This window comes from Macrosteles quadrilineatus, unplaced genomic scaffold (assembly GCF_028750875.1).
Source record: "Macrosteles quadrilineatus isolate MER2022 unplaced genomic scaffold, UCM_ALF_1.0 Scaffold_1__1_contigs__length_201487025, whole genome shotgun sequence".
NCBI classification, from domain to species: Eukaryota; Metazoa; Arthropoda; class Insecta; order Hemiptera; family Cicadellidae; genus Macrosteles; species Macrosteles quadrilineatus.
Genome location: NW_026542594.1, coordinates 169,266,053 through 169,280,968, shown reverse-complemented (window position 1 = coordinate 169,280,968; position 14,916 = coordinate 169,266,053). Strand labels below are relative to the sequence as shown.

The 14,916-nt window shown below is 36.1% G+C and overlaps 1 protein-coding gene across 2 annotated transcripts in view; it reads left to right on the top strand.

The window, feature by feature from the left end:
- Positions 1-14,916, top strand: part of LOC128989578 (protein dopey-1 homolog) — a 92,795-nt gene that overhangs the window by 57,781 nt on the left and 20,098 nt on the right. Inside the window, exons 14-27 of one of the 2 annotated variants that reach the window (XM_054411493.1) lie at positions 347-547; positions 1,263-1,351; positions 3,151-3,318; positions 3,967-4,226; positions 5,271-5,426; positions 5,628-6,573; positions 6,926-7,185; positions 8,337-8,538; positions 8,977-9,245; positions 9,754-10,092; positions 10,591-10,759; positions 11,713-11,736; positions 12,887-13,002; positions 14,232-14,391. In XM_054411493.1, coding sequence (XP_054267468.1) covers positions 347-547; positions 1,263-1,351; positions 3,151-3,318; positions 3,967-4,226; positions 5,271-5,426; positions 5,628-6,573; positions 6,926-7,185; positions 8,337-8,538; positions 8,977-9,245; positions 9,754-10,092; positions 10,591-10,759; positions 11,713-11,736; positions 12,887-13,002; positions 14,232-14,391 — 3,359 coding nt within the window. The remainder of the gene's footprint in view (positions 1-346; positions 548-1,262; positions 1,352-3,150; positions 3,319-3,966; positions 4,227-5,270; positions 5,427-5,627; positions 6,574-6,925; positions 7,186-8,336; positions 8,539-8,976; positions 9,246-9,753; positions 10,093-10,590; positions 10,760-11,712; positions 11,737-12,886; positions 13,003-14,231; positions 14,392-14,916) is intronic. The other variant, XM_054411500.1, reaches the window with a different exon arrangement.

The window sequence follows — 14,916 nt, the reverse complement described above, 5'->3', positions numbered from 1 at the left end:
GTTAGAACTACACGACTCACAGAACCACGTACATTTGTCATTCAATTTTGCTATTTGCTCATATTCATTCTTAGATATATTTACGCATGAGATGTGATACCACCTCGAACAAAAACCTTCACAAGCTAGCGCATTATTATTACTTTTCACTAATTTGAAACAACTACCACAATTCGGGTCAAGTATACTATCCGCCATGACAGTCCACCAACAAGTTTTTAAATGGGAGTACTCTTTGAATCCAAAAATCAATTTTGGCATCCCTTTTCCTTTTACTCTACATTTTGCAAATAACTTAAGATGCACCATATTCTTTTCTCTTAATTGTACGGGCCATGTATTGCAGGAGGAGGGAGACCAGCAGTGGGGGAGGGAGAGCTGGATGTTGCCCCTATCTTCATGTCAGGACGCAGGGTGGGGGGAGTGGCGGGGCTAGAATGGGCCCCCGCCATGACTGTAGCCTCCAGACTGTTGGTGGATCTCTCCACCCTGCAGACGTTTTTCCAAGCCCCCTCCGCCAACAACATCCTCGATCAAAATAATCCAGGTAAGAGACAAGTCACAATTAGAAAATCAAAATGACAATTTCTTTAGGAGGATATCTGATAATTTGAATTGAATTGAAAACTCTTTATTGTTCTTTTTAGTTTAGTATTACAGGATATTCACAATTTATAATTAAATTCATAGGAAGGTTGAGTTTCCTTTTGTTATGTATAAGTGTTTAATAAAATGGATACTGAAGGAATAAACTTTGAAAATTTGGTAGGTGGAGGTGTATACCTCAACATACCTTGTATTTTTATGACGGTTAAATGTTATTTTTTCAAAGTAAAAAGTTCAGAACAAATACGAAACAAACAAATAGTGAAACTGGACAAAATTAATGGTTGGTAAGAGGCAGACACTTTTTTGTATATCAATTATTTCAAGTTGTTTATTTATAAATCTTAGTTTATCTACATAGTGGTTTTGTATTTGTTATTTTTCATTATTTTTATTTTGGAATAGCCCTTGGATCGCCAAACATTATTTTGAAAACCTGCGTATTAGTTTTCTCAAGCAAGGGACAAAATTTTTTTTGGAAATCCTTAAATTGTGTAAAATTTACTCCCAAGCTTCCTCTTTCTATTTAGTATGTTCTAAGTATGTCTAAAAAGCAATGTGATTTCTTTTAACTTGGTAAATGTACCAAGAAAATATTTCTATAAAGCAATGAGATATAGATGTTTGTATCTTGTTAAACATGTTATTGTGTACAGAAATGGAGAGCAGTATAGACATTCTACCAGAGTGGCTGAGAGTGCTGATTGTATGTGCTTGCTGGCTACACTCCTCTACTTCTCTACAGGTAAGATAGATAAGAATAAGAATGCAAGCATTAAAATAGGACTTCAGCATATATAAGAAATTAAGATCTTCTAAGAATGAATATTACTGAGAGAAAGACTTTCAGTTAATAACTGAGTTGTGTCTCGGCTAGTCTAGTGGATAAAGCCCCACTAAGAGCACTAGGGGAGGGGGTCACAAAGGCTGTGTGATAATGCCCGTGGCCCAATGGTTAGGAATCCACCTTAGTTGAGGTCTACCTCAACTATTTAATAAACAGAAAAGGGTATAACTTTCTCACTATTGTAGAACATCCTCCAAATCAAAGCCATAGTTTATGTCCTTTCTTACAAAAAAATATACCAAATACTGCAAAATATACTAGATATTTCTACTTCTAATGTCCCTACAAATCATACTTTCACAAACATAGCCCTTAGATCGCCTGCTTTTGGTTAACAAATTGTTAGGTGACCAAATGTTTACAGCCGATTCCAACACATTTTCATACAGGGTGAGTTTTAATTGTCCCCCCCCCCAACTTTTTTCTACATTTTTTCAAATATCAATCCCAGACCACTTCCAAACATTGTTCGGTAGTAAGTACTTCATTTTGACAAGGTGGTAATTTCCGGCCGCCATCTTGGATCCGCCATATTGGATGCAAAATATTTTTTTCAAATGTAAAGGTGGGGTTGTGACCCATTATTTCGAACTAGATTTTTACCCTGATAACAATGCCGCAAACCGTTAAAAAAATCTTGATTCATTCTAAAGTTATGAGGCCTTTTTAAACTTGATTTTTAGCCTATTTTAACATTGTGCATTTACAAACTAAGACCATAACCTCAAAATAGTGCTAGATAAAGATAAGTATACACTACCAGTTATTGTAAACCTATTTTCACTTATTTATGACTGATGTATTTTTTTCGGCCGCCATCTTGGATCCACCATTTTGAAATGGGATAAATTAATTTAAATATGAAGGGTGTGTTGTGACCCATCTTTTTTAAGCTAAACTCAATGCCGCAATCCATTTTTTGTTATCAAGTTTTATTTATGAAACATTGCAATATTTTTGTTAAAAATTTTAATATTTCAAAATCAAAATATGAAAATGAAAAATGGACCATGGAATTGAGTTCAGCTTAAAAAAGTAATCCGAAATGATAGGTCACAACACCCCTTTCATATTCAAAATAATTTATCACATTTCAAAATGGCGGATCCAAGATGGCGGCCGAAAAAAATACATCATTCATAACCAAGTGGAAATAGGTTGGCAATGACTGGTAGTGTATACTTATCTTTATCTAGCACTATTTTGAGATTATGGTCTTAGTTTGTACAAGCACAATGTTAAAATGGGCTGAAAATAAAGTTTTAAAAAGGCCTCATAACTTTAGAATGAATCAAGATTTTTAAAAACGGTTTGCGGCATTGTAATCAGGGTAAAAATCTTGTTCGAAATAATGGGTAACAACCCCCCCTTTACATTTGAAAAAAATATTTTGCATCCAATATGGCGGATCCAAGATGGCGGCCGGAAATGACCACCTTGTCAAAATGAAGTACTTACTACCCAACAATGTTTGGAAGTGGTCTGGGATTGATATTTGAAAAAATGTAGAAAAAAGTTGGGGGGGGGGGGACAATTAAAATTCACCCTGTATAAATTTGTTATGTACAGCCTTTGTTATGTCGCTAATCATGTTTTTGTTACATCTTGAATCCTCTACAGCTTCTAATTTTAACTTTTAGCTCTATCTACGTTTTGCTGTTTAGAAGGAAGGCTAAAAGTGTTTGATAATGTTACAGATGATAGCAATCAGCACACTGCTGGACTTAGTTACGTTGTGCCGCACAGCCCAGTCTCTGGTGGCTAGTTCCAACACTGACCACCAGAGTGTGACGACAGTGCTGATACTGCCTCTGCTCACCCCAGCTCACCTGCGCTACATGGAGAACCACACAAATATATTCCAGGTAACTAACACTAACGATAATCCATATATCAATAGATAAAAAAAAAGATAGATGCCTGAAAAGTTGGAATTAGTCTATATAATATCCAGAGATTGCCAAAAATCTTAGCAATATAGACTTTCATGCAAATAGCGAATCAGTCATAACAAGTACGTTTAATGCACCCTTATAAGAAAATAAGCCTATCTTCACATACCATCAAAACAGGTTGCTTCAGACACCCTGAGGTTGGATAGGCAAAAAAATCAGACAATCTACAGGACTGATACACTGGACATGGATAGCTCAGAAAGCATCTGCATCAAATGGATTTGTATGGTGTTGTCCCAAATTCAGGAAGTGAGGCAGGTCAGATGAGACTGCTGATCACCTGCTTTTTGATTGCGAAGGAGCTCTCTGACTCTGAGGTAAGAAGAAAAACCCTTAGCGATTTGGTAAGAGGGAGTCTCCTTCCTGAGGAGAAATTAACCGGTAGAACAAAGACATTCATAATGTTTCTTGATGTTGAAGGTCTCTGAATACATCAAATCGCTGTGGCTTGCAACAAATCTGACAAATGCGGAGGCTTTGGTTCCGCCCTTTCCAGATAAGATAAGAGTGTTTCATTGTGAAGTCTACATGGATCGTAAACCAAGGCAATGTTTACAGGTGATCGCCCACTGGCTGTGGGGTCAGCTGCACAGCACGGTGGCTGCAGAGAGAGTACGCAGTGTGGAGTTGCTGCATCAACTACAGAGTGCGTTGGCCTCCAGCGACGTGGTGGAGGATTGTGTAGGGGAGGCTCTGATGGCTCACTCCAGCGGTTCCAAGCTGGAGGCCTTCCGAACCTTCGCTACTCTCTGGCACATCGGCCGCGAGGTCAACGCTCGTCTCGGCAACTCTCTCCGGGTCACTGATATATTTTATAAGTAAGTTATGTGTCCACCGAGGAGTCTTGACATGTAGACATACAAGAGAAGTAGTTTGTATACATTGTAGTAGAGTAGAGTAGAGATTAGAGATTGAGATTTTTATGATTCTGACACAACAGGATACATAGCTTTTAAGGCGAAGATAAGTGAACAATTAGTGTTTAGTGAATGGGATGACTGCTTGGTTACTGATTAAGATCAGCTGTTTCCTTAGCTAGGAATTTTTACTAAATGCCCAACGATCAAAGAGAGCTGTGTCAGATTTTATTTTGAACCATTCACAGATTTTGACTTATCTCAGAATAGAACTGACAACTGAACGGATTAAAGATGGGAATCAAGTTGCAGATTTTGTTACTTAAGTTGTGATAATGTAGCATTTTGTAATAGAAAATTCAAAGTATTCTAAAAGTGAGTATTAGCTGGAAGCTTAGGTTATACAGGTTGATTACCTTGCAAATAAAACAGATGGCTGGAGGCTTTTACATAAATATTGAGAGCTTCTTACTCAGTTGTTAGATCAGGCTGATAAATAGGTTGGAAGTCTGTCGGCCAGAGTAGGGTGTTTGTTTAGAGAATTGGTCATAGTGTATTGGGTGAGTATTACAGTTGCTGTACTTGGATTGTACAAGGCTGTGTAGTTATCAAATTATAAAAGATAATGAGGTTGAGGTAAAGAGAGGGGCTTAAAAAACTGGAAATCACCAAAGAGTTAAATTTCCTTCAGTCCTAATTCAAAACGGGAGAGAGTGAAAAAATTGTGTTGTCTTATTATATGAACATACAACATTCTTGGATATTTTTTACATTCAGCCAACTACCAGAATTTTATTCTCTTAGTTTATGAGACCGAGGCCATTTTAAATATTTTGTAGACTATAGAAGTTCAAGTAAAGTTAAAGATCAATAAAAATTACCTTTGTTATAACTACTTTTTAATCTCATTCCACTTGCCAGCTGAAAATGATGCTTTTTAAGAAGTATGAAGAGTTGAATAAAATGTATAAAATGAAAGTATTTTTTGACATTTAATATTTTCAGGTCGATGCTGAAGATGCTAGATAATCTACAGTTGCCAGACAGCAGTGCATTGAAGGTAGAAGCTCAGAATTGGCTGCTACACTCTCTACTGAGGGGCGACATTCATAGACTGTTGGACCCTATAATGATGATGCTCTTAGATCCGGCAACTGCTAGGTATGGACTTGGGTTGTAAATGAGTTTTGAAACCATTGCAATTTTTTACCATTATTTACCTTATTTTGTTCTTATTGTATATGAAATCAATTGTTCAACACAACAAACAATTTTAACCAGATTTTAGTTTCTCAATTGCTAAATATAAAAAAACTTTGTTCTTTTTATGGCAAGATGTTAATAAACAATTTATTTTTCCAGAGTTAGTGTACTTCATGTACGCATCCAACAACATGACGAGACGAGTCAAACAGATACGGCCAACGCTGATGACAAGACGCCACGGATCTACGCTATCAGCAGTGTGGATGGAAACGTCATCTACCATGTGTCCGAAAAAAGCGAGACCAAACCAGGCAAGGCCAAGCGAGTGTTTGCTGTCCAGACCAAACTGGCCGGACAAGACTCGTCTAAACTCAACAGCAAGTTTGTCACAGAGAAAAAAGCTACCTTAAAAACAGACGACATGGGAGACCCTTACCAAGCCCACTCGAAAAATCTAAATTTGTTACAGAATATATCTGTGTTTGTAAATCCATTTTCAAGAGAAGGAGCACATAAAATAGAAGCTATAAATACGGATTTTGACGATTACTACGAAGAACAAAAAGAACAAAACGGTGATTTGATCGGGAAAGCTGTAAGAATAACTGCGACTGATTTAGATAAAAATAAAAGTAAATCTACAGAAGGTTCGAATAGGTTAGTTAGTGGTGATGAGAAACGGAAAAATGGAAACTTGAAGGTACAAAGGAACAATTCTTTAACATCTTTGGACACCGAGTTTGCACGAAGCGATAGTAATCAGACTACAAAATCATCAATAGATCTTCTTCAGCTATCTTCACTTTCAGATACAATCTTTACTAAGGTGAGCGACGGGGAAAGTTTGATCGAGAAGGCGCGTAATGGACGTGGTTCAGTGTCTAGTGAAGGTCTGGCGACAGCTGCTAGTGGAGATGGGAACGGAGAACTGGTGCGGAGTTGGTCGTTCCCCGGTAAAGACTCGGATTCTTGTGAGCCGGATGAGTCGGCTAGTGCAGAGGATTACTTTAAGGCACCTAACATGTCCGAGGCTTGTGCTGTTGTGGAGGAAGTGGTTAACGACTTGCTGGACAGAGTGGCTGCGCTCTCTGGAGAAGTGGAGGTAGGATTTCACAGATAATGTCCAGTAATTTGTTTATTTTTACTGAATGAAAGACCTGTATATACACTTTTTTTCTGTAAGTATTAATTGTTGCTATAAATCTACAAAATAATATTCTCAATGTCAAGAGAAAGTTGTTTTACAAGGAAACTCAGTATAATAATATCTTCAGCTTAAAAACAATACAGTTCTCAGTCTAATCTTAACTCAGAAACAAATTACAATTAATAAAAGTTAAAAATTAAATAAGATAAAATACCTATTAGGTTACAAAGACCAAGATTTCTATAAAAATTTGTATTTTTTTGGTGCATGATGAATGAGATGTGATTCTGGCTGTATTTATTGATAGATTGTGAAAGAGTCATCCAGCTCTGAGCCGAGTCTACGCAGCAACTCCATGTCAACGCCACGAGCGCCACGACGCCACCTGCAGTACAGGGCCTCCTTAACCTCTGGCCCAGTTGACCACCTACACTCCCACCTGCTGCTCTACTGTGGCGTTTACGACAGCCAGCGGGCGCTCTACGCGCTACACACGGTGCGCAACATGTTGGCCACCAATGCTAGGGCGTTCCTCTGCTCATCATCCACCACCGGTCTTGTCTCTAGGTAACTATACTATATAAATATAAAATTGCAAAGGTTTAAGTGCAAGTTATCAATCACTATAAGACTTGATTTGTATAATATTTATAATTATCTTACTAGTCTTGTAGGTTATATGGCATTAACTTAAAATGTAATTTTGCTAATGTAAACTCAGAATTATTATCAGTTGCACTTTGCATCTCAATAATAGTTTCTTCCTTCTTTTCAGACTTAGAAAATCACCTACATGCTGCTTAATTGTTTATTAGTCTCTAGTTCAGGCAACGAAGTAATGTACAACCGTAACAACAACCAAATTTGCTTATCATCTAATTTAACACGATTTGTACTAAGAAAACAACAGGACACTGTATATTTTCGACCTTATAATTTTTAAGGATTTTATTTAGGGTTTGGATCTATTGATTTATTTGTAACATGGATAACAAAAATAAATAGTGTCAAGGTCAAGACAATCAAATAAATAATTTTCTGAACCAAGTGGTTATAGTGAAAACAGTAAAAATTTTAAAGGCCGCTTGTTCGATTCCAAGCAAAATTGTGACAGGACTCAGATACCTTGTCTTTGGGCTATCAAATCAAATTTTTAAAAATTTTCATAAAAAATTTACATATTTCATACATTTAAACCCTCTCAATGACGCTATCTAACATAAGGTCAATATTGGATGGTAACAAGACCAGGGTTTGGACTGTTTACTTAAACGTAAAATATGCCAATGGCGTAAATAACTCCAAAATATGTTTACTATTTATTTTCTGAAGCCAGGCCTAACCTAAAGGATTATTAAGCTAAAAACCTAGTTCTAAAAAAATTTTAAACTAACTATTGCTTAATTCTCAAGGAACATAATAGTTCAGTTTAGATCTTAAATTGTATCTATGTTTATTTTTTATTGTCTTTTGTTGTTGTAACATTGGTAAAGGTGTAGCACTTCTGTGTTGGTCGACCAGATTCAAATCTTGCTACTCATTAATCACAAAAATAGTCATAGTGGTTAAGCAAATTGTATATGTATTACCAAATTCTCTTCTCTAGAAGCCTAACTATGATTAATCTCACAACATACTCATATTAAACTCTATATATCATAAGCTGAACATAATTTAAGAAACTAAGTAAATCACACGATCAACATTATGTTTGCCAGGTCACCACTGCTAAAGCTGGTCTCCAGACATCGCAAGTCCATCTTCGGCCGAGGTTTCCTGGGAGAGTTGGACGCTAGCAGCACTCGCAGCTGTATGTATGTAGAAGTGATAATCACCACATGTATGTACTACATGCGCAGCTTCTACCCCAACCTGGGCCAGAACAAACTGACAGCAGACGAGATACATGCCAACAGACAGGTAACTAAACACTTAATGTGTCATTCGACTATTTTTTCTTTTTTTTTTTTGCATTTCTATGGCTGTGGTATATATTTACTATCTAACATTGACCTTTAAATTAGATAGCAACATTAATTGTTATGATATCCCAATGACTAATGGCATCTGGGTGTAGAACCATCTTGCTTGGAATCGACCAGCCATATCTTCACCAACAACTGCCACTAATTCCTAAAACTCTGTGTTTTTCATTGGAACTTTCGTAAATGTGATATACTTCTATTCTTACCTCAATTATTTCCATAGTCATTAGTTCCCGGTATCTTAATTCACGTATAACATGCTCCTTCAAAAAAATTTCAATACTTTACTAAAGATTTGTCTGTTATCACTATTAAACATTGTAATTACAAAACATATGTACGTATGTAAAGCAAGCTGGTTTTTGATTTACAGGTGCAGATCAGCAGTGTAGAACTGTTGTCGTTAGTGTGTTACGAGTTAACAGCCATTGTGAGAGACAGTGGCCGAGGACTGGCTTGCTACTTGAATGACCTCCTGTCTCGGATAAAGCTGCAGAAGATCACGCTGCACTGTGTACTGACCAGCATCCCTACCTCGGCTAAGGCACTGCGGTCGTTCACTCATGAGATCCTCACGTTCAACGAGAACACTGACGAAAGTCTGGCAAACCAGAGCGAGGCGTTCCAAGTGCAGATATTGAGGTGCATACTTATCATTATGTATATCAGGATGGTTATTCCTATTCGCTCAAAAACATTAGGGATTATGAAGTTTTATTGTAATGTTTACAGTTTTATATTCAAAGTAAGAGGGATTTGACCTGTATTCTGAAATTATATAGAAATGCTGTGCTATATTATCAAGGAAAGAGATCATTTTTTCTTTTACATTCTTTTAAGTTTCACTTTGAGAAAGAAAAAATTGGAATAGGTATATTTGTTTAACAAAGAGCCTGAAATGTCTGTATGAAATTTAGCTCAAACCTCTCAGTTTGATTATGATTTGTACACAGTTGAGCATTAAACATGCTTACATACCACTAGGCTCTCGTATATTAGTAAATTCCTCAATTTTGGTCATTAATTAACTCTACCAATAGTAAGCTCTTTTTTGGATACTCAAAGACCAGACTCTTGTAGAAACCTAAAAAAGTCCAAACCATCAAAGGTTAATGCAAAAATGAATGAATGTATTTAAACCCTAATTCAGGTTTCTTCTCTCACTGATAATGTTGGAGCACGAAGTGAACCAGCGGAAGGGTGAGGGTGAGGAGACGAAACATGAGTCACACAGTAATGGAGAGCTGCGGTACGTGACAGGCCGACCCCTCCCTCAGCAGCCGATGTTGCTGACAGCTATCCTGCGCGCACTAGAGGCCCCGGGACGAGCTAGCTATGCACACACTCACTGGACGGCGCTGGTGACCTGCGCGCTGCCGTACCTGGGCTCGTCCCTTACCAAGGTTGTCACCGCTGTGGTGAGACAACTGTGCGCCAATGTGGAACAGCTGAGCCGAGCTTACGATCCTGTGGTTGCAGATAGTGTCAGGTATGGAACTCTTGATGGACTAGGTTTTAAGTACTTTGTTGTTAGCAAGTTACATGTCCGATTATAATTTACTCAACGCAATGTTTGAAATAAAATGAAATGAGAAATGAAATGAGAATCCTTCTTTATTGAGGCGAACTTAGGACCTCATGGTCCTTTCTTACAGTTAACCTCTATGTTTCATCAATATCAATAAATGATTTGCTAAATATTTCAGCACCATAAATTTAATTTATCTATACTATTATAAAATTTAGGTGGTGACTGTCTGTCTGTCTGGGCAGCTGTCATGACATTTCATTATGTGATGGTATTTGTATTTTGTTCCAATTGTTCTGGTTTTTTTCTTGTTTGAGTTCAAGTCAAGTGCAGAAGTTCTACATCTGCATTTGATTTCTTAAAATATACCTTACACTTGCCAATTTAAGAAAAAAATAAAAAATTATACCTTTCATATTTGCTTGGTTGAATGTTTTAATGCTGAACTGTTTTCCTCAGTATGCCAGCCGACTACGCTATCACGCAGGTGGAGGCTTTGACAGTTCTATGTCACTACTGCCTCCTTGATACAGCCACTCCCTTCACCTCCCCTCTAGGCGGCACCTCTACACCTGCACAGATATTCAACAACCTCATACATGTCTTCATGCCGTCGCCCCTGCTCATGGTAAGAGACCAACACATTGATTGTGCAATAAGTTTACTGGGTAAACACAGGTCTAAAAAAACAATCAATCTTAAAAACACTTGTTTTTATGTTTTATATATTCTAGCTGTTTACATTGAAATACTAATCATTAAAAACCTGCTTTCTGTAATCACTTAGTTGTTTTTTTTTTAGAAAATTGGTTGGATGTCAAGAAATCAAAATTTAGATTACAAATATATGTACAATGTACATAACAGTATTGCTCAGTTCACGTTCACGTCTGTTAATTTTTCTAGTAAAATTTTTTTTATTTTTATTTGTTTCTCTTTTGCAAAAGTTTTATAAAGTACGTTGATGACCTTTATATAATAAATTGTATAACTACTAATATTAATACATCATGCACTTGTTGAATATGATTTTACAAAGTTAAAACTAATAATTGCCTTTAGCAACTATGGGATTATCTAGAAATAGGTGTCTGGTTTACTCTGAATAACTTTTGCGTAAACAAGATCTTTATTTACTTATATTGCCCAATAACACAATTTGGTAGATATATTACATTAACTATTCTTAAGTGTATAATGAGTACTGTAGTAGCTTCTTGATCATCACTAAATATGTTTTTTACAATAATTGCCACCAGTCATCATCAGGCCCAAATCAAGATTGAGAGAGTCAAAATTGCGTCCTTTTGCTATTAGCCATGAGAAGTATCAGAAATAAACATTGATATCTTCCGTTGTTTTGTCAGTATCAAAGTTAACTGATTCATTTATAGATTTTACCCTATCATTTTTCTATTACTTTTTATTGTAAATGTACAATTCTTCCAACAAGTAGTGTGGGAGTACGTCTTTAATTTAACCACTTAGTCAAATCTTTTTTAGATTGTTTATAATGTTTTAGTATAGTTTTTTATTAAAATATCAGATATACCTAAATGAGAAATGCTACACATTTCACAGCTAACAATGCTTGCAGGAGTTTTGGTATGTAATTTTTTTAACTGTATTTTGGTTTTGTGTATTTTGTACAATTTTTGAATATAAAAAACTGTTTTTGTAGGTGATTTCGATTTGGTGTAAAGTTGAACACAATTGTAAATAATCAAAACACAAAACTAAATTCACTTATCTTGAGTTTCTCGTGTAGCTGTCAGGGATTTTTAATTTTTGTTGATTGGCGTATTTCAATTATTGTAGAAATTAAGACTCAAGAATAACATGTGTAAACAAGCCCCTAAATAAATTATGTACAGTAGACTCTCGCTCATGCGGATCGGCCTTGTCCGGACTCCCGCTAGTCCAGATTGGCAATCATGATTTTTTTAGTGGCACAGTATAGTAGAAGTCCGATTATCCAAGCTAAACGGGACCGACACTACCTCGGATGATAAAAAAATCGGATAATACGGCAGTAAAAATTATTACTGGTAGAACTGCATTTGCTATTATGAATACTGTTGGCCTGGAACAAAATTGAAAAAAACGGCTATATACAGTACTGTATTTGCTCGATTCTCGATAGTCCGGATTTTTCGTAATCCGCACCGAACGTCCGCCACATTAGTCCAGATGAGCGAGTGTTTACTGTAAATGGGTAGTAATTCCATGGATCGTGTTATCATACTCGGTTGATCCAGTGTTTGTATAGAAAAATACTTATAATTAAACTTTTTTTATAACTGTTAAAATAGCAGTAGAGAGTTCTTGGCTTTATGTAACTATAACTAACTTCCCTATTGAGTTTTTTGTAGACTGCACTTAAGATATTTTAGTTTTGAATAGATGTATCTATGATGTAGGCCTACATATATTTCTATAAGAGTAATCTAAAACATTCTAGTAAATAGTTTTGAAAGACTAACTTTTTATAACTTAAGTCATATCTCATTGCAATGAATGGTGAAACTACAGGTTCAAATAAAAGAAACTGAAAAAAATCTTTCTTTTAATTCATAATATTAAAAGAAATTTAATATAAATATTTTTTGGAAGTTTTTGTCAAACCTTGATGTATTATTTTATATATATATATATACTGCACTTTAATGTATTTCTTTTGTTCTTTGATTCTGTCTATAGCAATGTAAATTGACAAATGACAATAAATGGATTCTTATTCTTATCTTTTGTGCAGAACAAAGAGAAGCCCGAGCCGCAAGCGACGGCCCGTAAAGCGGTGCTGAGCAACTTGCCCCGTGTGATAGCCAGTGTCGCTGTGCTGTGGCATGCGCTCACTCAGCGGAAAGAGAGGTAACTTACCAGGGACACTTTGGAAACATTATATAATAGGTTACATACCTTGGTCCGTCTTCAATCTTATCTTAGTCTATGGATGACTAGTTTCGGGTACAAAGACCCATTATCAAATCAAATCCTTTAAAACATCATGTTGAATTTGGTCAGAAATCCTACGGAAGTCTTCATCAATATATAAATGCAGGTCGACAAATAAAGTTTACAATTTAAAAACACAAATTACAAAACATTTAAGACGATAGGCCGGCCACATTGAACACGGGACAAACCTATGTAGGCTAAATGGCGGACACGACAGAACCCGCCAGTGTTTAAAAGGATGTGTTGATGTTTTTAAGGATTTGATAGTGGGTCTTTGTACTCAAAACTAGTCATCCATAGACTAATATAAGACTGAAGACTGACCAAGGTACGTAACCTATTATATATTCCAATATCGGTCTTGGTGGCAAAGATGTTTAAATTTGGAAACATTGTTTCACTAATAGACTGTTCTTAATTAATCTTGGCTGTATCTAAAGAATGATGATTTTCTATTTTAAAATCTGTTTAATTTTCAATGTTTTGAAGTTGGCACCTTTCAACATTAAGTACTAAGGTTGTGTGTCCCATCTCAGCCCTGCTATTTCCCAAAGCAACCCATTTTATGTCCCTAGCTCCATACAATTGTTAACAAATCCAAATCTTAAACTATTTCTAACTAGTGCATTAAACTTTTTATTCAATAAGGACCACCCTAGAATTTGTGACTTTTTTAATTATCTCCAGTAGTTGCTTCAAAATAAGTAATATGCGATGTATTTACATTTTAAAATCTCTTAGTAATATTACAGATACACAACAATGCTTGCAGGAGTTTTGGTATCTTAATCCCAAACAATACAACTAACATTTCGGTTTTGTGGGTCAGTTTGTGGATTTATATTTATGGTGTTAAGGAAGTTGCCTTGTTAATGAATTGTTTATAAACTTATTTCCATTTAAGATCCTTGGATTCTTTTTTAAAATCTCCAAGTAGATAGTGATAAATTAGACTTCTTTTTTGAGCTGTAAGATTTGACTTGTAAATTTTAAATTTAAAATCTTGAAAAGGTAATACTGTTCTTTTTTATTTCATTGTCTTGCAAGGCACATTGATTAGAAACTAAAACATTATGACACAGTTGTACCCAGACCTAGTTGGTAGTGTACAAAAATCATTGAAAACTGATACGTTTGTATAGGGAGAGTGAAAACTGCGAGGCAGGCAGTGCTAGAGTAGTCAGACAACAGCTGTTGGAGTTCCTCAGTCCCATCGCACTGCATCACGGCACCAGCTTCCTGGCGGCCATGGCAGTCGTGTGGCGGGAACGCAGACCTACCACACTGCAGACCAACTACACTGTGAGTCTAGAAAATATTTGTTGTGTGTAACTCATACGGGTATTTCTACCCGATTAGAATTTTTCAACAATTTTGTAAGAGCACGGTTTGAGCTGGTCTTATTACTCTGTAACAGGGACCATTTGTTAGTAGGAATGGTTAAATAATGTTAATGGCCATGATTGATAATGCTCGCAATCAAATCTTCGGACGTCAGAGGTGTTTATTTTTTATTTTTGAGAAAATGTGTCAAAGTACTTTGTGTGGTTGAAGCTATGTTAACACAGAACCCCCGTTAACTGAAACCAGGGTAACCCGAAACGGTTTCATAAATTAATACAGGGATAAAATATGTACAATATGTAATATGTAAACAGCGAGGCATGGAGCCGCTCTCTCTAGAAAGGAGCTTTTTTAACCCATTGTAAGATTTTTTTAGCTGAAATAAAACACTATATTATATTGACATTGTTTTTAATTCATTGTTCCTACACACCATGGTAATACGTAGGCTAATTTTAGTATATGATGGGTTAACCAAAAAAT